Raw genomic sequence first — 25004 nt, 5'->3', positions numbered from 1 at the left:
ACGTTTTTTTTTTTTTTTTTTTTTTTAGTGGTAGATGGACAGCATGCCTTTATTTATTTTTGTATGCAATGCTAAGGATCAAACCCATTACCTCACACATGCTAGGCAAGTGCTCTGCCATTGAGCCACAGCCACAGCCCTTGAGGGTCTTCTTTAAAGAGATTAGAGGTAATATCTCATCTTTCCAGATGCAGACCCTAGTGATATATTTGAGAAGAATTTTCCTTCACAAAAGTAATGATCTGGGAGCATTTTCAAAAGAGATAATTCCAGGAAATTTTAAGCAGATTCTGGTTGGATAATCTTGGAACAACAGTGAATGAATAATATAGCTGCAACTAATTCCTAATGCAGGTGTGGGCAGAGGATGTAGAACACTTCGTGAGTATTGGTCTTTTCCAGGGATCCCAAGAGAAATCTATTGAAAATACAAAAGGTTGCATTCTGAACTGGAATGCAAAGCCGGTAAGATGCATAAGAACCAGTCAAAATTCTAACAGGATATACAAAAGAGCTATATTTTTCAAAGATCCTCCAGCAATTGCTCATCTTTTCTGACCAGTTGGCATTTGAATAAACTTGAAGTACTTATGTACTTGTAGTTTGCATTTCCATGGTTATTAGTCTGGTTAAGCTCCCTTCGGCTTTGTGTCCACCATTGGATTTTCTTTTTTTGAGGTGCCTTTTTAAGTCTATTTTCTTTTAATTGTAGGTGTTCTTTATATATTCTGGACGTGACTCTTTTTAGTTTTACCTATGGTAAAATCTTTACTCGGGCTTATTTTGTCATACCCTTAATGGTGTCTCTTCCATGAAGAGAAGTTCTTTTTTTTTTTTTTAAGAGAGGGAAAGAGAATTTTTAAATATTTTTTAGTTTTCGGTGGACACAACATCTTTATTTTATTTTTATGTGGTGCTGAGGATCGAACCCAGCACCCAGCGCATGCCAGGTGAGCGTGCTACCGCTTGAGCCACATCCCAGCCCAAGAAGTTCTTATTTCTAAACCAGAGAAAGTTATTTTCCTTTATGGTTTTTGAATATAGTATGAGGTAGGAATCAGATTTCATCCCTCTTTCTACAAATCACTCCTATACCCTTTAGTGAAAGGATATTTCCCACTGCATTTCAGTGCCATCTTTGCTATAAATCAAGTGTGTGTCTATATACATATTTATTTCTGGGATCTGTATTGTCTTACTGGTCTGCTTTTCTCCATTTCCCGACACCACACTATCTTAATCATTCTGACATTATAAATCCCATATTGTTCTTTTTCAAGAGTATCTTAGTTCTTTTATCATTTTATTTCCAAGTAGATTTCAGAACTAGCACATCAGGGCTGGGGTTGTGGCTCAGTGGTAGAGCACTTCCCTAGCATGTGTGAGGCACTGGCTTCGATTCTCAGCCACGAATATAAATAAATGAGTTTAAAAAACAAAAAGATCCATCAACAACTAAAGACATTAAAAAAAAAAAACTAGCACATCAGCTTTCACACACATGCACTAGCATGTTTACATAAACAATTGCAATTTTGATTGGAATTTTCTTGAGTTTATTTATCCTTTTTTTTTTTTTTTTTTTTTNTTTTAATTGGGATTTCTTTTGTATGTAGAAACACTTTATATATTCTGAATACAAGTCTTTGAAGGTTATTAAGAATTAAGTGTTTCCCAACTAAGCCTTTTGTTTTTTGCTACCAGGGATTGAACTCAGGGGCACTTGACCACTAAGCCACATCTCCAGCCCTATTTTGTATTTTTTTTAGAGACAGGGTCTCACTGAGTTGCTTAGTTACTTTTAGTAAGGCTGGCCCTGAACTCACGATCCTCCTGTCTCAGCCTCCCGAGCCACTGGGATTACAGGCATGCACCACTGCACCCAGCTATTTGTTTATATTTTCTATTATTTTATTGTTTTGGTTTAAAAACATTCATACTTTTCATGTAAAATTTATTTTTTGGTTTTTGGTGTTTGCCTTTATAAACAGTAGCTTTTAAATTTTCAGTTTTTAATTATTTTGTTTTCATAAATAGAAATAAAATTGATTTTAATGTTTATCCATCAGCCTTACTAAATTTACCTCTAATGATTAATAGTTTAAAGTTTCTGCATAAAATTTACAGCTAAAGATAGTTCCATTTCTTCCTCCTTCTTACTCTTTTTATTATTTTATTAACCAGAACTTTCAGTATATGCTAAAAGTAGTGAAGATAAGGAAAATTCAACCTTTCACTATGAAATACAATGTTTACTTTAAGTTCTAAGTCTAAGTTCTTTATTGAACTAAGAAAGTGCTCTTTAGTCCTAGTTTTCTCAAACTTATCATTAATGTTGAACTCTGTCAAATGCTTTTTCTGCATCTATTGAGATCATTGTGATTTTTTTCTCCTTTATTTTATTAATTTACTATGGCTATATAACAAATCAACCCAAAACAGTGTCATTTAAAAAAAAAAAATTGGGGACTGGGGTTATGGCTCAATGGTAGAGCGCTCACTTAGCACATGTGAGGCACTGGGTTCAATCCTCAGCATCACATAGAAATAAATAAAATAAAGGTATTGTGTCCAACTACAACTAAAAAAATATTTTTAAAAAAATTATTGTGCTTGTTATGAGTTAGGAATTTACACTTGTGTCTGCCCCACAGGACTGAGGCCTTAACCTGAGGACAGGAATTACTTGAAGGACCCTATCGCTGGCAATTATTCGAGGCCTCAGTTCCTGATAACATGGACCTCCCCTCTCTATAGGTCTCTCCCTGTGGGCTGATTCTGCCTCCCTTGTTTCATGGAGGCTAGATTTTAAGGACATTTTGAAAAATAGGGCCAAGGAAGTCATCACTCTTCATCACCTGGCCCCTGAAGTCCCTCGGTGTCACTGTTCCACATTATGCTCATAATGTTTCACCCAGGTTCAGTGGCAGGGAATCGGGGGAAGTAGACTTGATGAAGTGGCAAGCTTCTGGAAGAATGTGGGGGACAGAAAATATTGCTGTATGCTGTAGCCCTTTTTGGAAAATGCAGACTGCCACACATGGTCACCTGATGGCCATGCCTTCCTCTAGGAGGAGCCCCTTGATTAAGATCCAAAACTGTGACTTGCTGCTAACAAATAGAAAATGGCAGAAGTGAGGGAGTATCATTGCACAGTTATCTTCTAGAAGAACCACCGTGCTAACAGGCTAGTTCTAGAGACTCTTCTTGGCTTGAAGTTAGTGGACATGTTGAGGAAACCCATGGCACAGGGAACTGCAGAAGATCTCTAGGAACTAAGGAAGGCCTCCAACCTGCAGTCGCCAAGAAGTGGGAACCTCAGTTCTTGACCAGCTCGAGTGAGCTTCGACCCTAATGAAGCCCTAGACTACAACCCAGTGGTTGACTCCCTAAGTAGCCTTGTGAAGCCTTAAGCTGGCCTGGACTCCTGACCTAGTGAACTGGGGAGATAATAATAATATGCTGTTTTAAGCTGCAAACTTCGTGGTGTAATGCAGCAGTAAGTGACTAGAATACCACTTGTTAGCCCTGTGGCCCTGGGGAAGTCGCAGATATCCCCCTGTGCCTGGTTTTCTCATTCTTAAAACAGGATACAATAACCCATCTATAGTTGCCATGAGGATGAAATGAGTTCACACACCTGTGATTTTTTTTGGCATTACCCAGCACATAGAATGTGCCCAGTAACTGAACTGTGTCATCAGTGCCCTAAGATTATATGCTGCTGCTGCTTTCTCTCTCTCCCTCACGTCTTCCACTATTCACACCTCTGTAGTTTAGTGTCTGAATTCATCTCATCGCGCTAGAATTTTCTTTCATTCCTCAGGATAGTCTTGGCTGGCCAACACCCCCTTTATCTAGTGCTCATTTATCTGACAGCCTCAACTATTCAAAATAGAATTAAGATACTCCAAAAATTAAAATAGACTCATGTAGAAAATAGACTAAAGTTTAATTTTTTACTTGCTGATGAGACTTAAAAGCTCCTCCTCAGATGTGGGAGGCCACCACTTCATGTGACCAGCATTTTTCTCTCCTGATTGGTTTGAGGCACTGTGGGTCATTTCCAGTGATCTGGCCACTTTCAAGTGGCTGTAGACAGTAGCCCAGATCTTGAGAGTAGTAAAAATGTAACAAATGTGTCCTCATGTGTCCTCATGTCCTCATGCCTTCCTGCAGCCCCCAGGGTTGAGCTACACCTACCTGTTCCTTTGTGATATTAACCCTTTGCCCTGTTTGGGATAGAATGTTCCATGGAAACACCCTTTGTGTGTCCCCTTCTCTTATTCTGCCTTTGGGTGTGGCCTACTTAATGTCAGTCACTCTGCTGACAGCAGGCATCACGAAGCTAGACTCAGCCCCTTGAAACCTGACCCCTTGCCTCATTTGAAAGGCTTCTCCTCAATAAAGAGAGTCAGCACACCAGCGTGTGCACCTGTGCTCCCTCGCTCTCTCTTTCTGGGGACCCTTAAATTCAGAGGAGCCGTCACAGGACCCCCAAAGAAAAGGGTATCTGTCTTTTGTTGTTATTTCGCGCGGCCCAGTTCACCTGGAGTGACCCTGTGTTTGTCAGAGCTGTCTTATTTCATAAGCCAAAGCACACTCACTGTAAGTCAAAATTTAAAATGGTAAGTGGGGAAAAAAAATAAAAAATAAAATAAAATGGTAAGTGGAGCCAGGTACGATGATGCCCACCCATGAACCCAGCTACTCAAGAGCCTGAGGCAGGACCACTTGAGTCCAGGAGTTCAAGTTCAAGGCCAGTTTGGGCAACATAGCAAGACCCTGTCTCAAGAAATTCATACAGATAAAAATTAAAATGATGAGTGGAAAACTACAAGGAAGCATATTCATACCAAGAACTTGATTCAAACAACCTAAGAGGGAAAGAACCTGAAAAAAAGCAGCGTGATACACAGACAACTGACTTCTGGGATCTCTTTTTTTTTTTAAAGAAAGAGAATTCTTTAAACATTTATTTCTTTTAGTTATTGTCGGACACAACATCTTTATGTGTGGTGCTGAGGATCGAACCTGGGCCGCACGCATGCCAGGCGAGCGCGCTACCGCTTGAGCCACATTCCCAGCCCTCTGGGATCTCTTGAAGGTACCACTGAACAAGTGCCCTGTCTTGTTGGACAATGCACTGATCCTTTCCAAATCTCAATTTCCACATTGATTTATCAAGAGGGGCTCAAGCAAAGTCCCTTCTGCTGATTAGGAGAGATGAATGTTTGCAGGCAGGTAACATATTTTGTATAATATTAGGTTAATGTGGGCTAGAATTGTGGCTCGGCGGTAGAGCGCTCGCCTAGCACGGGCGGGACCCAGGTTCGATCCTCAGCACCAAATAAAAATAAAGGGATTGTGTTGTGTCCATCTACACCTAAAAAATAAAAAAACTATTAGGTTAATGTACTTTTTAAAAAATTTCTATAATATCACTAAAGATATCAACAGTAGTCGGGCACAATGGCATAAACTTGTAATCCCAGCAGCTCAGGAGGCTGAGACAGGAAGATGGCAAGTTCAATACCAGCCTCAGCAATTTAGTGAGGCCCTAAGCAACTTAGACACTATCTCAAAAAATAAAAAGGACCAGGAATATAGCTCAGTGGTAAATTGCCCCTGGGTTAAGCCCCCAGTAACGCTCCCACCCTGCAAACTGTCCCCCCACAAACAATCTCAACAACAGAAAAATAACTCAATTTAAAAAATGGGACAAAGAATCAGAATAGACATGTCTCCAAAGAAAATACACAATTGACTAATACATATAAGAATGCATAACCTCATTACCATTAGGGAAATGCAATTCAAAGCCATAAGAAGGTATTATACCCATTAGAATGGTTCCTATTTTTTTAAAAAACAATTTAAAGGACAGGTAAGGTGTCACATCTATAACCTCAAAAAAAAATTTTTCACCCTGCTGGTGCTGAGGATCGAACCCAGGGCCTTGTGCATGTGAGGCAAGCACTCTACCAGCTGAGCTATATCCCCAGCCCTCTAATTTCAAATTTTTAAAATGAGCTGCTAATGTAGCTTAGTGAGTTCTTGCCTAACATGTAGACAGCCCTGTGTTCAGTCCCCAGCACGGCAAAAAAAATAATAAATAATAACAAATGTTGAGAATGTGGAGAAATTGGAACTCTTGTGCACTATTATTGAGAATGTAAAATTGTGCAGGTGTAAAAAAAAAAAAAAAAACAGTATGGCCATTCCTCAAAAAATTAAACTATTACCATATGATCCATCCGTATCACTGGTGGGTATACAACCACAAGATTGAGAGTAGCATCTTAAAGAATAGTTATACACCCTTCTTCATAGCAGCATTATTCACAATGGATAAGGTGGAAGAAACCCACATGTCCATCAGCAGATGAGTGAATAAATGTGGGATGCATACAAGGGGATATTCAACCTTAGAAGGAAATTTTGCTCCAATGTGGATAAACCTTGAGAACAGACATTATTCCAAATGACATAAGCCAATCACAAAACCTTGAGAACAGACATTATTCCAAATGACATAAGCCAATCACAAAAAGACGAGTATGACTCACTTCTATGAAGCATCTAGAACAGTCAAATTCATGGACACAAAGTAGAACAGGAGCAGATACAGGGAACTGTTTATTGATATAGTTTCAGTTTTGCAAGGTAAAAATATTCTGGAGATTGATTGCACAAAGCAAATGTAGCTGTACACTTAAAAAATGGTTACAATGGTAATTTTATGTTATTTTATTATAATTAAAAATAAAAATCTGCACCTGTAATCCCAGCAGCTCAGGAGGCTGAGACAGGAGGATCACAAGTTCAAAGCCAGGCTCAGCAAAAGTGAGGTGCTAAGCAACTCAGTGAGACCCTGTCTCTAAAATACAAAATAGGGCTGGGAATGTGGCTCAGTGGTTGAGTGTCCCTGAGTTCAGTCCCCGTATCAAAAAGTTTTTTGAAAAATCTGGTGCTTGAAAAGGCATTGGGTACCTGTAAAATCAATGTTATTCTTGTACCTTGTTTCACAATGCTGCAGGATAATTTGGACTCTTGTATTTTTTATTTGCAAATCATTGTAGCCTCCATCTATTTTACTGCATATGCATTGTTATGCAAGTCATTTTCTTCTATCAATTTAACCATATATATGCAGAGAGAAATTAGATTTGTGCTTTGCAAACTTTGACCCAGAAAACACATTCTAGAAGCTTCTTAACAAAGAAGATTTTCTCATTTCAGGTGAAGTCATTCAAAGGTAACACCAGAGTGGAAAAATACAGAGAAGGGAAATATTAAGTGATGCTCACAGTCTGATTGTACATTAAGAATTGCCTCCAAGTATTTATGCTTGCAGCTACAAAATGAAAGACTCGGTCATAATATCCTCTTCTCTTTCACATCTACTTGGATTATCTCTAATTGAGACCACAAGTGCTGGACACTCTACCAGTAGAAATTGATGCCTGGATGAGTAAGATCTTGCACTAGAGTCTGGTTGTGGCCAGGACCAGATATCCCAAAAGAATCCATGTTAGGGCTGGGATTGTGGCTCAGCGGTAGAGCACTAGCCTAGCATGTGTAGGGCCCTGGGTTTGATTCTCAGCACCACATAAAAATAAATGAATGGAATAAAGGTATTGTGTAAAACTACAACTAAAAAATATTTTTTTAAAAAAGAAGCCATATTAAAAGCTCAAATTTTTCAGCACCTGCCCAATGCCTCAGGACTAAACTGTGTTCATCCCTTGAGCAGCAGGAATTCAATACAGACTAAAAACCATAGCACACAAAGCCTTTGTTTGCTGAAGGGTTCCTGATGCCTCATACTGTATACAGAGCATCCTCGCCGTGCCTGGCACACAGCAGGGACTTATGTGGATACATGAATCATGAACGGCAGTAGAAATCATGAATGCCTGTTTGATGTTTTCAGCTGAAACCTCAGACACGCTCATAGCATTTCATGTGAAAAGTACCATGTGCCCAACACTCTGACGGGGACCTGGGACTTTCCTGGCGTGTCAGTCCCTAAGGAAAGGGGAAACCCAGCGCAGCCCAGCCAGTGAGAATGAAACAAACCGCATTTTAGACTGCACTGCCAGCTCCTCTTTTCTGTGTGAACTCAGTAGAGCTCTCCCTCCTGTCTCTCAGGGCCATCTTTTGCAGCTCTCATATATAACAATCAGCAAGCAGTCAGGCAGATCGTTCTAGCTTCAGGCTGCTCTTAAGTAAGTCCTAACCTTGGATTTAGTTTCACAAAGTCTAGAGAAAGAGAACTCAGCTGCTGGGCTTTGGGGGAAGTGGGTGGTAAGAATGCTGATGTCATGATGACCTCTGCCCTAACTAAGCACTAAACACGGAAGGGACATCTTCCAGGATAGGTTCAGTTATTGGTTGATTCATGAGACTTATTTATTTATTCCAGGTTGCCAAAAGCACTTTACAGCCCCTGTGTCTAATGGTGGAGGGAAACGGGGAGTTCAGTGGAAGTTCCTGCCAGGGGATTACTGAGGGGTGGGAAAGAGGGTCGTGTAAACACCAGTCATGTGACAGGTGTGAGCCTGGCTTAGGTGATCTCATTCTCACCTGCTTCCTGGTGAGAATTCCTGAAATTTTATTTCCCCAATTTCACAGATGACATTTACAGATGGTGAGAGAGGGTAAAAAACTTCCTGAAGCCAAATAGATAATCAATGACTATTCCTGGGCATTCCTGGGATCAGGAGTCAAGGCCTCAGGGCTCTTGGGGGCTTCTCTTCCAGCTCTCCTCTTGTCCTTTCAGCTGTGTGTTGGCCCCATTCTTCTCCCACCCAGGCAGGTTTCTTATGGTGGTGGGCTGTGGTTAGGGGGGACGTCCTGGGGTCATGCACGGACTGGGGTTAACCTATAACCTTGGAAATTGAGGGGAGGTATATTGTCCTTAAAGAAAAGGAGAACAGTAAAATACTGTGTCCCTGACTACCCACTTTCTGTTCCCCAAACCTAGCCAAGTTAAGGGAACAATGAGAGTAAGCCTGGGCCACATTGTCCAGACACGTTATCTTGAGGGACACTGGCTCTCATGCACACTGGGATCTAGGCAAGTAAAGCCATCTGTACAAAGTTGCTTTTTGCACAAACTCCAGAACTGCAGCTCCTTGGGGTGCTGGTCATACAAAGCAAACTGGGCAAGCTAATGATGAGGTTGCAGCTTTGCAGCTCAGTGGCTCCTGGTGCAGAACTGAGGGCACCGTGGACCAAATGCTGTGAGGGACAGAGGTGCTACCTGTCTGGTCAGTTGCTACTGGAACTTCCCCAAAAGCATTTCACAGCAAACCCTCCGGCCTCCTGTATTTAAATACCTCCCAGGTATTTAACCTATTCCACTGGCCAGTCCCAGCTGGGCTTTAGATGGAACAGAAGGCTTCGCACTGGACCACCACCAGCATTCGGGTGCTGGCTGCTTGACTTGTGGTCCCACCAGAAGCCTCCCCATTGCCCAGAGAAGAGAATCTGGGTGACTGAGGAAAAGCAGGAAAGTTTGTAGGACAGAATGCAGAACCAGTCTGCATCCACCAGTGCTTGGAGGGAGAAAGGCGACAGGGCAGGACAGAGGAGGATACTACCAAGCTTCTCTGCCAGACTTAAGGGCTCTCTCCCGTCTCCTGGTGGACAGGGGAGGACGCCTGGTGCTGAAGCCTGGACTCTGACTCACAGTGACCCCAGACCCGAAGTAGCAGTCTGTCTCTGGAGACCTAGGACGCCATATTCTTTAAACTGAGCAGTGCACGTAGAACAGGTATGAATGGCTTCAAAATATATTTTTTTTTAATTTTAAAAAAGTATTTTTTAAAAAGGCAGCAACAGAGATGTCCGTGAACAGCACCTACCTCCAGGCCCAGGTGATGGTGGGCAACCTGACAGCTTTGGGAAGGTCAGAAGCCAGGAAGCAGTTTCAAGGCTCAACTTTGAACAGGGGAAGAGCGCACAACCCAGAACCCCGGCTGTCCTGAGCACACGGCCCTGCTACTCTCCAGACTCACAACCTGTCCCCTGCCTGCAGTTCCTGGAACAGAAAGAGCTCTTTGGCCATGAGCTCAAATAGAATTTATATGCCTCAGTTTCCTGGGTAGATGGGATGACATCACCCTGCCCAGAACCCAAATCACCACTATTATTTTTTTTTTTAAGGAGGGAACATTTATTTGGATTCAGAGGTTCAATTCGTGGTCGACTGACTCCATAACTCTGGGTCTGATGGAAGAAAGCAGCTCTGTACATGGCAACCAGGAAGAAAGGATACCTCTGCTCACCAAGGACAAGATATAAACCCAAAATCATGCCCCCAGGGACCTACTTCCTCCAACCACACTCTCCAAGCCTAGTTACCACCCAATTAACTCCTACCAGAGGATCAATCCACTGATTAGATTGCAACTGTAATGTAATCATTTCACCTCTGAACATGCTTGCATTGTCTTGCACATGAGCATTTTGGGGACATCATATACATCTAAACTATAACATTCTGCCCCTAATTCTTAAAAAGTTCATGTCTGTGTCACAGTGCAAAATACATTTGGCACATTTCCAGGAGTCGCCAGGTCTTAACAGTTCCAGCATTGTCCAAAAATCTCACCTAAGAATCAAGGCAATAGGGCTGGGGTTGTGGCTCAGTGGTAGAGCGCTTCCCTGGCATATTTGAGGCCCTGGGTTCAAGCCTCTGCACCACATAAAAATAAAGTTTTTGCATTCATCTACAACAAAAAATATTTTTTAAAAGAAGGCAATAAACTGTGGTACATATATATACACAATGGAATATTGTTCAGCATTAAAAGAGAATATAATTATGGCCTTTGCAGGTAATTGGATGGAGTTGGAAAATATCATGCTATGTGAAATAAGCCAATCTCAAAAAAAAACAGGAGCCAAATATTTTCTCTGATAAGTGGGTGCTAATCCATAATGGGGTGGGGGGATGCATAGGATGAGGGGAGGAACTTCGGATAGGGCAAAGGGGCTAAGTGGTAGGGAAGATGGTGGAATGAGACAGACAACATTAACCCTAGGTACCCGTATGATTGCACAAATGGGGTGACTCCATGCACAACCACAGAAGTGAAAAATTCTGCTCCATATGTGTACAATGAATTGAAGAACTTTCTACTATCATGTGTAACTGATTAGAATAAATAAAAATAATCAAGGCAAGCCAGGTGTGGTGGTGCACGCTTATAATCCCAGCAGGAGGCTGACGCAGGAGGATCACAAGCTCAAAGCCATCCTTAGCAACTTAGTGAGGCCTAAGCAGCTCAGTGAAACCCTGTCTCAAAATAAAATATAAAAAAGGGCTGGGGATGTGGCTCAGTGGTCGAGTGCCCCTGAGTTTCAGTTGCTGATACCAAAAGAAAAAAGTAGAAGGCAAACTCTTGAATATTTTTCTCTAAAAACATCAAAAACAAGTTACATATATACAATATGCGATGGCACAGAGTGAACATTTCTATTCCACAAGGGAGAAATAGGGGCGGTGACACCCCCTTTCTCCACAGAAAAGTCTTAACTGGGCTTCTCCAGAAATCTTCACCATGGCTGATTTTAGGACTGTCAGCAAAAGAGTCTCTGCAAAAGAGTTCAAAGTAGATAAACTTCCAATTTTCATGTCGCCCTGTTTAACTTGGCCACTGGCCAGGAAGAAACCAGCACTCCAGGTGCTGGACACACCCTTATGATTTTTCACAAACATGTATCCAGTATAGTAGTTTGTAGAAATGTGTAAACAAGGCCTCTGGCCTTGAGCTGGGCTTCACAGAGATGTCTGCATTTTTAAGATAAGTTACCCACTGGGCTCATGGTAACAGTTGGCAGGGGGGGGCGGTCAAGAAAGGTAAGAAGCTCTCCCCTTCTCAGGTGTTGTCCTTGAAGAGTTAACTTGCCCACAACAGTGAAAGAAAAAGCTGCTTTTATGTGAACTTCTGCACTCGGGGTTCAGGGGATTGATTGATTACAGAAAAAGCTGTGCCCTCTGAACCTGGCTGCAGCCAAATAAAACTATTTCCTGCTACCTTCGGTGTCTTGCCTCATCTGTCCCTACAACAATGGGACCAAACAAAGCAAGACCAAAATCCAATTGGGCAAAAAAGTCTTTGTAGCCCCACATTTGGTGTCTGGAGCACAGGGCATCATGGTGCCCTCTGGAAGGTTTGTGCAGCTCGGCTCCAGTGGCCTTGCTGGTTTCAGCCCAAGTGGCCTCTTGGTTTGAATCTGCTTACTTCCTACAGCTTTCCTCAGATCAGCATGGATATTGGCATCTGAATGGCGGTCTCCACTGCAGCTCCAGCTTCCTTTCCACGCTTGGCCTGTCACCATCCCAGAGCCAGACCACAGGGACTACAACCCTGCTACTTTGTATGGCTTCCCAGGCCTTCCTTTGAAATCTCAGTGGAGGCCTCCAGGACCCCCTAACTCTGGCACCCTGCATTCCTGCACGGCCAGTAAAACACAGTTGGTGTCAAGGTCTGCCACCATTCTGGTGGGCAGTAGCTAACCCTCCTGTGACCATGGCTGCAGCAGCCTATGAGTGGCTGGGCAGTTGAGCACAGGGAAAAAACTTCCTGCCCTTGCCTACTCCCTGCAAACAGGGTGCCCCCAGTGTCTCTTCTCTAAGGAATTTTACACCCTTGACAGAGTGATCTTGCCAATTTGAGATACCCTCAAGCCATGTTGTCTTTGTGCAAATCACTTAGCATCTCTTCAGTGGCTGTAAACTCTTTAGCAACCACATCTTTTTTTGGCCCCCGTTTTACATACACTTTCCTGGCCAAATTGCTAGTTTTTCTTTCTGCTCCTGATTATCACAGTAAATTTGGCTAACAGTCACTAACAATACACACTTCATTGCCTTAATGCTGTGCTGTTTTGAAATTTATTCCACCAGATTAATTAACTCATGAGCCAAGTTTTTATGTCTTAAGTCCTATGTGCATTCTGGTCTTCTGAGCTCCCACCTCAATTGCTTATTACGCTCCATTCCAAATTGCATCTTTTAAGTTTTTAAACATTTCACCTATAAGCCAGCTCCAAAGGCTTCTGAATCACATGGTCAGGTTACTTGCAGCACCAACCCCATTTCTTGGAACCAATTTGTTTTAGTCAGCATTTTCATTGCTGGGACCAAAATACCTGTCAAGAACAACTTACAAGAATTTATTTTGGCTCAGGGTTTCAGAGGTTCTGTCCATGGTCAGCTGACTCCACAGCTCTAGGCCCCAGATAAGGCAGAACACTAGGGCAGAAGGGTGTGGCGGAGGGAAGCAGCTCAGCCCAATCATGATTCTTTTGGAGCTACCAACCCTGTGCCCAGCCCCACTGTTGGACATGGATTACCAACTCCACCACTCTAATGGAATGACACACATTGCTTCTTTAAAGTGACATATTTCAAATTGTTGGTTGGTTTACGATCTGTGTACCCCAGGGGGCCAGTGAAAAATGAAGACTTGGGGGGTCGGGGTTGTAGCTCAGTGGTAGTGCATTTGCCTAGCATGTGTGAGGCACTGGGTTCGATCCTCAGCACCACATTAAAAAATAAAAAAAAATTACAGGTGTTATGTCCATCTACAAATAAAAAATAATAAATCAATTTAAAAAGAAAAAGAAAAATGAAGACTTGAACCTCTTAATTTATGGGAATTTTGTGGGTCAAGTTTATTGTGAATCATTTCCACAAATCACCACAGGCTGCTTACGGGAAGAGTTGAAGTTTTCTTTACATCCTTTTCAGATTGTTCACTATTAGAATATATAAAGAAACAGATTTTTGTTGTATTGATTTTGTATCTTGCAACTTTGCAGAGTTTAATAGTTTCAGCAGTTTTCTTGTGGAAACTTTTGGCTTCATAAGATCATGTCTCCTTTGAACCAGAGATCCTTCCCTTCCACTTCATATGCCCTTTTCTTCCCTAATTGCTCTGGTTAAGACTCCCAGTTGTTCAAAGAAAATTTGTGAAAGCTGTCAATCATATCTTGTTCCTGATCTCAGAGGAAAAGCTTTTCCCAGTATGCTATTAGCTGTGTCCCTTTCTTTTGTAGCCTTCATTACGTTGTGGTATTTTCCTTCTATTCCTCGTTAATTTTAGTGCTTTTATTATGAAATGGTGTTGAGTTTTGCTGATGTTTTTTTGCACCAATTAAAATGATCATCCAGGGTTTTTCCTCATTTTGTAAATGTGGAGTATTACACTGAAGTTTTCATGTCTTTTCAAATTATCTTTTATTCTTATTATGCATGACAGCAGAATGAGTTTGACACGTTATACATACATGGAATGCAACTACTCATTCTTTAGATTGTACCTAATGATTTTCATTTTTTTAGAGTTATACATGGACACAATATCTTCATTTTTTTAAAAATGTGTTGCTGAAGATCGAACCCAGTGCCTCACATATGTAAGGCAAGCACTCTGCCACTAAGCCACACCCCCAGCCCTGATTTTCACATCTGACCATCCTTGCATTCCAGAATTAAATCCCACTTGGCAATGATGTATAATCTCCTCCCCCTCCCCCTCCCCCCTAGGGACTTAACTCAAGACGTAGCTTCACCACTGAGTTACATCTCCAACCCTGTTTTAAAGTTTTAAGACAGATTTCACTAAGCTGCCGAGTGCCTCAGCCTCCCAAGCTGTTAGGATTAGACGTGTGCCCCCATGCCTGGCAGTATTTCTACTGTTCGAATATTTACATGTCAGTGTATAATCCTTTTACTTTATTGTTGAAATCTATTACAGTACTTTCTTAAGGGTTTTTTAAGTGATTTTTCTCCAGCTGCCATGGAGATATTATATGTAACAAGACTTTGCTGGCAGTTTGTGTCCATGTGGGTCTTTGGTGTATCCTACTTGGAATTCACTTAACCTTAAATATTTACATTTTCACGTCTTTCTTCAAATCTGGGAAGTTTACAGCCATTTGGTTTCCAAATACTCTCTCCCCCTTTCTGCCCGCCCCCATGTGTGTATATTGGTCAGCTTGATGGGGTCCCGTCGGCTGTTCACTTTCCTCCTTTTTTGCTGCTCTCAGTAATTTCAAGTGCTCTGGCTTTACATTCACTGGTTCTGTGTGATCAAGTCTGTTGTTGAATTTGTCTCATGAATTTTTCAATCCAGTCATTTTATTTTTCAGCTCCAGAGTTTGTTTTTTATAATTTCTATTTCTCTTAATATCCTCATTTTGTTCAACAAATCGTTCTCCTGATTTAGCTGTCTGTCCGTGTTCTAGTTTACCTCACTGAGCATATTTAAGACCATTTGTTAAATTCCATGCCAAGTATACAAAGGTCTGTTTCTCTAGGTTTGACTTCTGCAGATTTACTTTGTTCCTCATTTCTTTTTCTTTTGTTGTTTTATGCCTTGTGACCTTTTGCTCAGATTTGGGCATTTGCAAACACCTCGGTCTTAGACAACTGGCTTAGAGCAGAAAAAGAGCTTCAGTAATAACCCAGCCTAGTCAAGGCTTATGTCCCCCCCACCCTTCCTCTTCTGGTCATGCACTTTCCCTGGAACTGCGTGTGTCCTCATGGTTATTTACTTGTACTGTATTGTGCTGTCTGGTGTCACCTTTTCTTCTGCCTGTCACCTACTTACTGCCCCATGCACCCAAGACCTGCAGGCGACCTGTGCTCTAGTGCGAACACTCACCTCACATCCAGCTGTGCCAGTGTTCCCATCGTTGAACCAGCAAGACAGAAACCAGTCCCTCTGGTAGCCCTGGACAAGCCTCAGAGTTACAAGCAAGTTTCCCTTTATTCCAGGAGTCTCAAGGTAGAAACAGAATTGGGTTTCCCCACACTGCTTCAGGGGAGGATGGTGCACAGGGAAGCAACATGCCATGAAATTCCTAGACTTTTTGAGTGTGGCTGTTTCTTGATGAGGTATTATCTTGGTTGCTGCTGCTTGATTTTTGAGTTTTCACAAAGCTATTTTGATCTGAATGTTGTTTATTCCGTTTCTTCATGGGGCAGTGAGGGCCTAGAGCTTCCTATCTACCATCTATCTTGCTGACGTCACCTGTCTCTTGTTTCTTGTATAAAATTTAATGTCCAACCCAGCAACTCAGGAGGCTGAGGCAGGAGGATCACAAGTTGCAGGCCAGCCTCAGCATCACAACACCCTGCCTCCAAAAATAAATAAATAAAGGACTGGGGATGTAGCTCAGTGGTAAAGAATCCTTGGGTTCAATCCCCAGTACCAAAATAACAATAATGATGATAAGAATTTTGTTGACATTATGAAATTGGTAAAATAAAGAGAATGAAATTCAAACACCATAGAAAGGCATGAATTGAAAACTGTCTTTTTATTCACATCCCAAGCATCTTTCCCACTGCCTAAGGATAGCCTCTTAACAGCCAATGCGTCTTGAGAGTTACCTCAATTCTAAATAATGCAGGCATACTTCCTACCTTGATTCTTTGAATTGTACTAATGATTTTTTGGGAGAGGATACCTGGCTCCCCACCTTATTTCTACTTTTTAATCTATCTCTGCTGAATAACTTCTATTTACCACCTATGAATTTTTTAATAGAAGTCTGATAACTTTATTTTTATTTTTATTTTAGTTGTAGATGGACAGACACAATACCTTGATTTATTTAGTTTCTGGATAGAACCCAGAGCCTCACACAAGCCAGGCAGGCGCTCTACCACTGAGCCACAACCCCAGCCTCAATTTCCTTTTGGATGTCTGGATCCAGAACACAACACTGCTTTGGCTTTTCTGCTAATATTCATTTTGCTGAGAGGAAAAACAGTTTGTTCAATATCAAGATCATCATTCTTTCAGCACTTGCTAGAAAGCCCCAAGGCAGACACTCAAACCTTCTTACTCAGGGAAGGACGACTTCTCTAAATGAAAGGATCCCTTTTGCTGGGCATCAAAGGCAGACCAGCTGGAAAACTAACAGATGGCGGGCATGCAGAACACGAGGGCAGAGGGCAAGGGGAGCCTAGGGTGCATGTACCTTGGAGAAAGTATTTAAAACAAACAATAACAAACCTTATCTGGAGAACATTGTAAAAACCAAATGCTAGAATGCCAAAATAGGAAGAGATTGAGTCAAGTCATTTAATGGTTTCAATTCTGGCCCATTCTGGTTGGAGACAATAAATGGCTCCCAGGTTTGCTAACAGTGTACTTTAAGCAGAGGGAATAAATTCCTTTTTGTATCACCTTTTTTTTTTATTTTTTTTTAAGTTTCAAGAAATTGCGGGCTGTCTGACACTATTTTTTCTGGATACGCTTTTGTGATTATGTGCCCTCTCCTTAACATGTTATGCATGTCTTTTAAAAAACAAAGTGCTTGGGGCTGGGGTTGTGGCTCAGAGGTAGAGCGCTCGCCTAGCGTGCGTGAGGCACTGGGTTAGATCCTCAGCACCACATAAATGTAAAATAAAGATATTGTGCAAACCTACAACTAAAATATAAATTTTTTAAAAAGTGCTTGATATACCAGCAACAATTTCTTCAGATAATTTCTTCATAATTGGGATAGAGGTCTGAATATTAGAATGTCAAAATGTTATTTTGTAGGGGCTGGGGATGTGGCTCAAGCGGTAGCGCGCTCGCTTGTCATGCGTGCGGCCCGGGTTTGATCCTCAGCACCACATACAAACAAAGATGTTGTGTCCGCCGAGAACTAAAGAAATAAAAAAAAATAAAATAAAAAATAAATAAATGTTATTTTGTAAAGAACTTTTTCTTTTTTTTCAGGGACAGGGTACGGAGGATTGAACCCAGGGGCACTTTACCACTGAGGTATACCCCAGCCCTTTAATTTTTTGAGACAGAGGTCTCACTAAATTGTCAGGGCTGGCCTTGAACTTGCAATCTCCTATCTCAGCCTCCCAAGTTGCTGGGGATATAGCTAGGATGACAGGAGTGTACCTCTGCACCAGGAAGAACTTCATTTTGACAAGTCATAAAAACTAAAAAAGAAAAAAAAATTACTCTTTCCTAATATTTTCCTTACTGCAATCTCTATTTTCAAAATGTGTGTGGCAGTTCTCATGATAAAGATGACCTGACTGGCCTGTCCTTAGTGTCCAGCCACTGAAGTACCTCAGCAGCCTGTGCAACTCCATGTGGCCCCACACTGCAGGTGCTGTCCTGTGCCTCGCAGGCCACTCAGCCACCTCATGGTTTCCACCACCAGATTCACTGTCTCACTCTCAAGTTGTGGCAACCAAATCAGGATCTCCTGACATTGTCAGCTGTTCCCTGGGGAGTTGCCACCCCTATGGGAAACACTGTCTTAAGCTATTCTAGGAAGCAACTCTGTAACTCCCTAACATTCTGTAGTGACAGTGTTCTATAACTTGGTGATATGGTGGCGATAGCCACATGATGCTATTAGTACCTGAAACATGGCAGCATGAGGAATAAAATTCCTGATTTCATTTTAAGTTATTTAAACCCTACAAAAATACTTCTTTTGAATACCTTTTTAAAAAATCAGATGTGGCTGACTGGCAATTAAACCCTGGGGGCGGGGGGGCGGTATGATAGAACCTCAGTTCTACTCCACAGAAAGCAGGAAGATTATGGGGTGGGCCAACATGCCCCACATTATTTCTGCTTTTAACCTACCTCTGGCAAAAAACTTTCATTCCATCTTACATTAAAATATATATATATATATATAAATATATATATATATAAATATATATATATATATATTTATATATATATATANATCATTAAATTTATTCCCAAATATTATATATATTTATATATATATATATATATATATATATATATATATATAGAGAGAGAGAGAGAGAGAGAGATATGAAGTCCTAAGTTTCATTCTGAGTAGGCATAGGTTAAATTATATAGTAAAGTTTGAAGTTAAAAATCACAACTACAGACAATTTTAAATCCTCTTTTGAAGCAAAAAGTGATGAACTGTTTTTGTATACGAGTTATACCACTGAAAACACAAGAATGCTAGAAAGGTGTCCTAAATGTCCAACAATTCCTGGAATGAAATGGAAAAATCAGGAGTGAAAGAAAACATTTATTGAATCAAAATCAATACTTTCTTTTTATTATCTACAAGCCAACACTGAACTCACTTTATTTAAGAATGAACACAATGTACAAAAAAAGTATGCTTATATTATAAAAATATGTCAATTTTATCTTCTGGGTGCTGAGCAGAAGTTATCTTAAACAAAATCAAGGCAAACTTATTCTCTATAATGAAACTGCTATAATTTAATGACAGTGAAGGCTCGTGTACTCACAAAGGGCTCTCCGGCCCACTGACTATGCTGCCCTCGGAATGCCGTGCCCAGGTCCCTGCAGTCGGCATCCTCACTCTGCTTCTTGGCACCGATTCACGCCTACGATTCTACAGAATGCAGATCACTGCTAACAAGACGCACGTGATCAAATCTTCATTTGGTTTCCCTTAACAGCTGTTAGCATATATTTCAGCAAAGTATTAACAGCATAATGAATTTGGAGTACAAAAATCCTATTTATTTAACTAACTTCAGTTTAAAAATGAGATGTTGCTAAGGAGAACAAATGACCTCCCAAGGCTTCAAATCCCATTAACGCAGGTGGGAATGTCGCCTCACTCCTCTAAATATTCTAAGCCTCCATAAAATATTTATGTCCAAAGTTAATATCTTTGTAACTTTTATTTCTTGATTTTATTGGCACCTTCCCAGGCACTCCTGGCATGTGCTCTTGTGTACAGTGTAATTACTGTGCCTGTGAGGTCAGCGGCAGCTGTAGGACAGTTAGAGGCTGATGAGCCCAGCCTTTGGCTTACCCTGGAGATAGATTCCAATGCTCACTGGTTTTGGAGCAAGAAAAGAGAGCAATAGAAAAGAACAAAATCAAATCATGAGTTGGATAAAAGGGACAGTGGCTCCCTGCATCATTCTAGGAGTTAACTACTAATTTTAAAAGCTAAAATGAATCCATGCTGATAATGCCAAAATATTACAATCCATCTTACAGGGCTTGGCCACAGCAGTGTTCCTGGCAGGAACCTGACTCTGAGGAAAATGACAGTGGGACCCAGGCAAGTTCCAGAATTTGATCTTCACTAATGAAACCTCAACAGATGCTGTGCTTAAGACTGACACCTAAGAAGGCTCAAAATTGCAAAATACAAGAATCAAGCACTCTGGTGTCCTACTCTATTGGGTAAATTAGAACAATTAGGGGAGACATGCTTTCATGTTGTTTTGCCTATATAAATCTAACATGTCTTTAGTTACCTGTTTCACAAGAACCTGGGACCAAGGTGAGGGAAAAGGGATAAATGAAGTCAGAAAAGAAAGTGGTAACCGTTCCTCTGTGCAGTGGACTAATTCCTTACAGCTGAGTTTTTAATTAAGCCCCCTTCTGCTGCATGAAATATTAATCCTACCAAGGTAGTTCAGCCTAAATTGGACATAGGATTTAAACATTCTAATAACACAAACCACTGCCACTGCTATAATTGGGAAGAGGAAATATTTGAAATACACAATTTATAAAAGATAAACACATTTTGGAACCTGAGCAAAGGCTTCTTACCAATACCATAAAAAGCCACCATATAGGCTGCCTTCATCAGCAGTGACTCCACCAGGTCAGTGTGTTGCTCTTGGCAACACCCAAGGCCCCCAAAATATGCAGAACACAGAAAGTCCAATGACTCTGGTGGTCTGCTATTAGTAGCACAGGCCGTAAGTTCAACATGCTGCTAGCAGAAACAACTGGATGCCAAAATATTAAATATGAAATGAAAACAAGTGCACAAAGAATGAACAGCTAATGGGATGGAGCAGCTCACTCAGACTGGATGAGAGCTCTGTTCCAGCATCCAGATGCAGACCCACCCCTCCTCAAAACCGCAGAGCCTTGCTCTCAAAATAAATATACCAAACATTTACAACAGAAAGAATGCCTTATGAATGTAAGTTTTTCTTATTGCAATTCTAATCAAATAGGCCAAAAAGCCATACTTCTAAAATAAGCTACGAAGTTATCTTTTTTTTCTGTGAAACTGATGTGACTTGGTGCCACAGCTGAACGCCATCTAATAGCAGCAGTATCATTAGCCCATGGCAGCAAGGAAACGTTAACTCTGGCATCCCGTGGGCTCCCATCAAAGCAACTCCATAAAGCATGCAGAGACCTATTCTGCTGAAGTTTCAAACAAATAAAAATGACCAGTGTGCTTGTGTGTCTCACATCTTCCAAAATATACACACATAGTGACAAGTTAGCAATAGCAGATCTTTGTTTACCAGTGAAATCATAAGGCAGAGGGGGTTGGAGGTGGAAAGAAAATGTCTACAATGGAAAAAATTACAAAATGGTGCTAGCATTCACGAAAACAAACAAATAAAAATCATGCTAAGATCAGATCCACAATGATTAAACGTTGAAAATTCAGCTACAATCCAAAGAACTCAGTCCACGAGTCCAAAGGCATGCACGCCAGCGGAGAAAAGGCAGGATCCGCTTGACAGTATCTTCTTCAGAGCAGAACAGCAACATCTCACTGGAGTAATCACAGAGGGTGAATAAGATGCCATCGCACTTCTTTTTTGTAATTAAAAATAAAATAAATGCAATCACAAGACAAAAAAATTATAGTAGACAGAAAAATATAGAAATTCACAATGACCTATAAAACCAAAAGAAAAATTCAAATTATTTTTATATTTTCAAGGTTCACCCTTCTTGGTCGTCATAGTCTTTTTAATTTGAAAGCTTATGAACGATTCACAATTAAGTTAAATATAAGATTACTGTACTACTCATGAGATTATCATGATACCTACAGTATCAATATTCAAAATGACAGTTTCATTTTTGTGTAAGGACACAAGAAATAGCATCTTGTCACCAGAATCTCAGGCAAAAGCTTCCTCCCCAACTAGATGTTTTAAAGCATTTAAAATTCTTCATAAGGAAAACGACACCCAAAACTTATATTCAAAATACAGTAACTGCCTATGCCCATCCCTTTAAACTTTTAGCTGAAGAAATTATTTTCGCTTTTCTAAGTTTGCAGTTAAAGAAAAATAATAAAAGAACAAGACCCATATTTTTAACCCGAGGCTTAAAGAAAGGCTATTGTTGCCACGTTGGCCTGTGGCCCCACAACTCTTGAGTACTCACTGGGGAAGGACCCAGGGCTATCCCGCCTTCGTGTCCACAAGCTGCATCTGCACATTGGCAGACATACCACCTCCGTACCCTCCCTTGGACTGCATCTGGTTCTGAATGGAGCTAACCTACGAGACAAAATAAGACAGAAGTAAGAAACCAGGTGTCCAGTGCAACAATGAAACCATTGTTTTCCCAACATGTTAGCTGGGCTGCTTTTGTCAGAAGGACACTTTTATAGAGGGAAGAAAAAAAAAATTTCTGGTGAATTTAAATTTCTTCTGATTATAAGGACAAATGGTGAGGCTTATAATTGACTTTTTTTTTTTTTTTTTTTTTGTGACAACTTCTTCCACTTTACTTTCTCTATTTCCCAGTTTAAATAACTTTTAAAGAAATGTCAGCTTGGTAATGCACAAGGTGCTTGGTAACATTTAAAAAGTAGTTTCTTCACTTGAAGACACCTCAGATACATGACCACTTCTTAGACCAGAAGCAAGAAAATAAGCATGAATGAAACTGGATCAGCCAGAGATAAATCTTCAAGTCTATGTGCAAAATGTATGGTCTTAATATAGTCTGACAGAGAATCTAGGAATTCAAAGATAAGTTTATTTATTAATCTTGTAACTGGACAAACTATTTATCTTCTTAGAATATATGGCTTCATATCTATACAGTGGTTAAGATCATAATCTCTCCTAACCACATTACAAGGCTATTTTCTGATAGACTGCATATTGGTAGACATACCACCTCCATACCCTCCCTTGGACTGTATCTGGTTCTGAATGGAGCTAACAAAATATCATAAACTAAAATATACAAACACAGGAATATTTTCTTACTTTGTTGCAACACACACACACACACACACACACACACACACACACACAGTCTTTTGCAAACTGTGAAGCACTTTTGTTTATTTATTTATTTTGGTGGTACTGGGGATGAATGAAACCCAGTGGTACTCTACCACTGAGCTACATCCTCAGTCCCTGCCCCCATTTTTCTTAGTTCCTCAGGTTGGCCTTAAACTTAACATTGTCCTACTTCAGTCTCCAAAGTAGCTGAGATTACAAGCATGTGCACCACCATATCTGGCTAGTTTATATCATTTTCATTCATATAAATCAGAAATATTTTGGAAGCAGAGAATTAGAAAACCAGGTCAGGCTACTGGAAGAAAAAACTCAACAATAAGATTTGAAGGCAATAGCCATGCAGTGAAGGGTCAAAACACTGAGTCTCATCAAGCATCATGAAATCAGCTCAAAGGGCCCTTCCCACTGCCAAGATCTAGGGGAAGGGGAGGAAACAGGGCCACTGTTCTTCATTAACCTATTTACTAAGTGCTTCCTGAGCACTTACTGTAACATAAAGCATGATCCTGAATTTATTATGTTTAAGAAAGACTTTCCTGAACTGTTTTTGGAGTAAGGTTTAGATATGTTAATAGAAGAGAATAGTAATATATAAAAGGCACAGCTTGTTTAGATCCAAAGGATTTAAATAATAAACTCTGTGTTAAATGAATATATTTTTTTAATATTTATTTTTTAGTTGGAAACAATACCTTTGTTTTATTTATTTTTATGTGGTGCTGAGGTTCAAACCCAGGACCTCGAATGTGCTAGGCATGCACTCTACCACTGACCCACAACCCCAGCCCTAAATGGATGCATTTTTATTGATCTGGAAAATTTTTACTAATTTGAATATATTACTCTAATGATACCACATAATAAGGTAATACTGCAGTATCTGTATTCACATTATTCAAATAGCAAATTTAGGTAAAAGTATAAACAAACCCCTCTAGTCCTATTTTTAAACTTTATGTTTTATGTGTGATGTGTTGTGTAATTATATTTTATATTTTACTTTATTTTTTAAATTTATTTTTTGGTACCAAGGATTGAATGCAGGGGTACTTTACCACTGAGTCACATCTCCAGTCCTTTTAAAAAATGTTTTATTTTAAGAACTATCAACTGATACTTTTAAGAAACTGACTGGCTGACTTATCTTCCTGACCACAAGAACTCAATGTTCTGTGGAGGTGGCATTACTTTGGTGACGACAAACTCACAGATGACTACAAAAAGCCTTTGGAAGACAAATTTGGTTCTAAAGAGCTGACACACTTGATAAAACGTCCCAGAGAAAAAGCACAGAAGGAAAGGTGACATGTTAATGTAAGATTTTGTGCATGTATAGAAATATCATAGTGAAATCTACTAAATTGTCCGTTAATATATGTTAAGAAAAGAAAAAGGGAAATCCCAGTGATCTGACCCTGTAGGTCAAAACCTGGGCAATAGCTGATGTCCACCTTGGGCTAAGAAGATGGACATCTAGCCCCCACAGTGTAATCCTAAAATTCTACCTAAGTTTATGGCAAGCAGAAGAGTTGTGTATCTACAACATAATTTTCACTCAAAGAAATCTTAAAGAAAATTCTGAAATGTGCAGAGGCAAGATTTATAAGGTTAACAAAATATCATAAACTAAAATTTAATTCCTCCTATAGTTATATTGGGGGGTGGGTACCAGGGATTGAACCCAGGGGTGTTTAACCACTGAACTACATCCTCAGCCCTTTGTATTTTTTGAGTCGAGGTCTCACTAAGTTGCTGAGGCTGCCTTTGAACTTGGGATCCTATTCCCCCTGAGCCACTAGGATTACAGGTGGGCACAATCATCCCCAGTTTATAGTTAGATTTTTTTAAAAGTCTGATGTAGCTAAGAAGACATCTGTTGATAATAAATTAAGAATTAAGATTCATTATGTAATAAATCTTCTTCTTCTTTTTTTTTTTTTTTTTTTGG

General features: G+C 40.4%; 1 protein-coding gene across 3 annotated transcripts in view; it reads right to left on the bottom strand.

The window, feature by feature from the left end:
• Positions 1 to 19045: 19045 nt before the first annotated feature.
• The window catches only part of Cdc42se2 (CDC42 small effector 2), a 62188-nt gene continuing 56229 nt past the window's right edge, over positions 19046 to 25004 (bottom strand). For 2 of the 3 annotated variants that reach the window (XM_015492722.2, XM_015492723.2), the window contains exons 4-5: positions 22182 to 22297; positions 19046 to 21684 (exon numbers count right to left, since the gene is read on the bottom strand). In XM_015492722.2, coding sequence (XP_015348208.1) covers positions 22199 to 22297 — 99 coding nt within the window. In that variant the 3' untranslated portion in view covers positions 19046 to 21684; positions 22182 to 22198. The remainder of the gene's footprint in view (positions 21685 to 22181; positions 22298 to 25004) is intronic. The other variant, XM_048783165.1, reaches the window with a different exon arrangement.

This window comes from Marmota marmota, unplaced genomic scaffold (assembly GCF_001458135.2).
Source record: "Marmota marmota marmota unplaced genomic scaffold, marMar, whole genome shotgun sequence".
Classification (NCBI taxonomy): Eukaryota; Metazoa; Chordata; class Mammalia; order Rodentia; family Sciuridae; genus Marmota; species Marmota marmota.
This window is presented reverse-complemented; position numbering and strand designations above follow the sequence as displayed.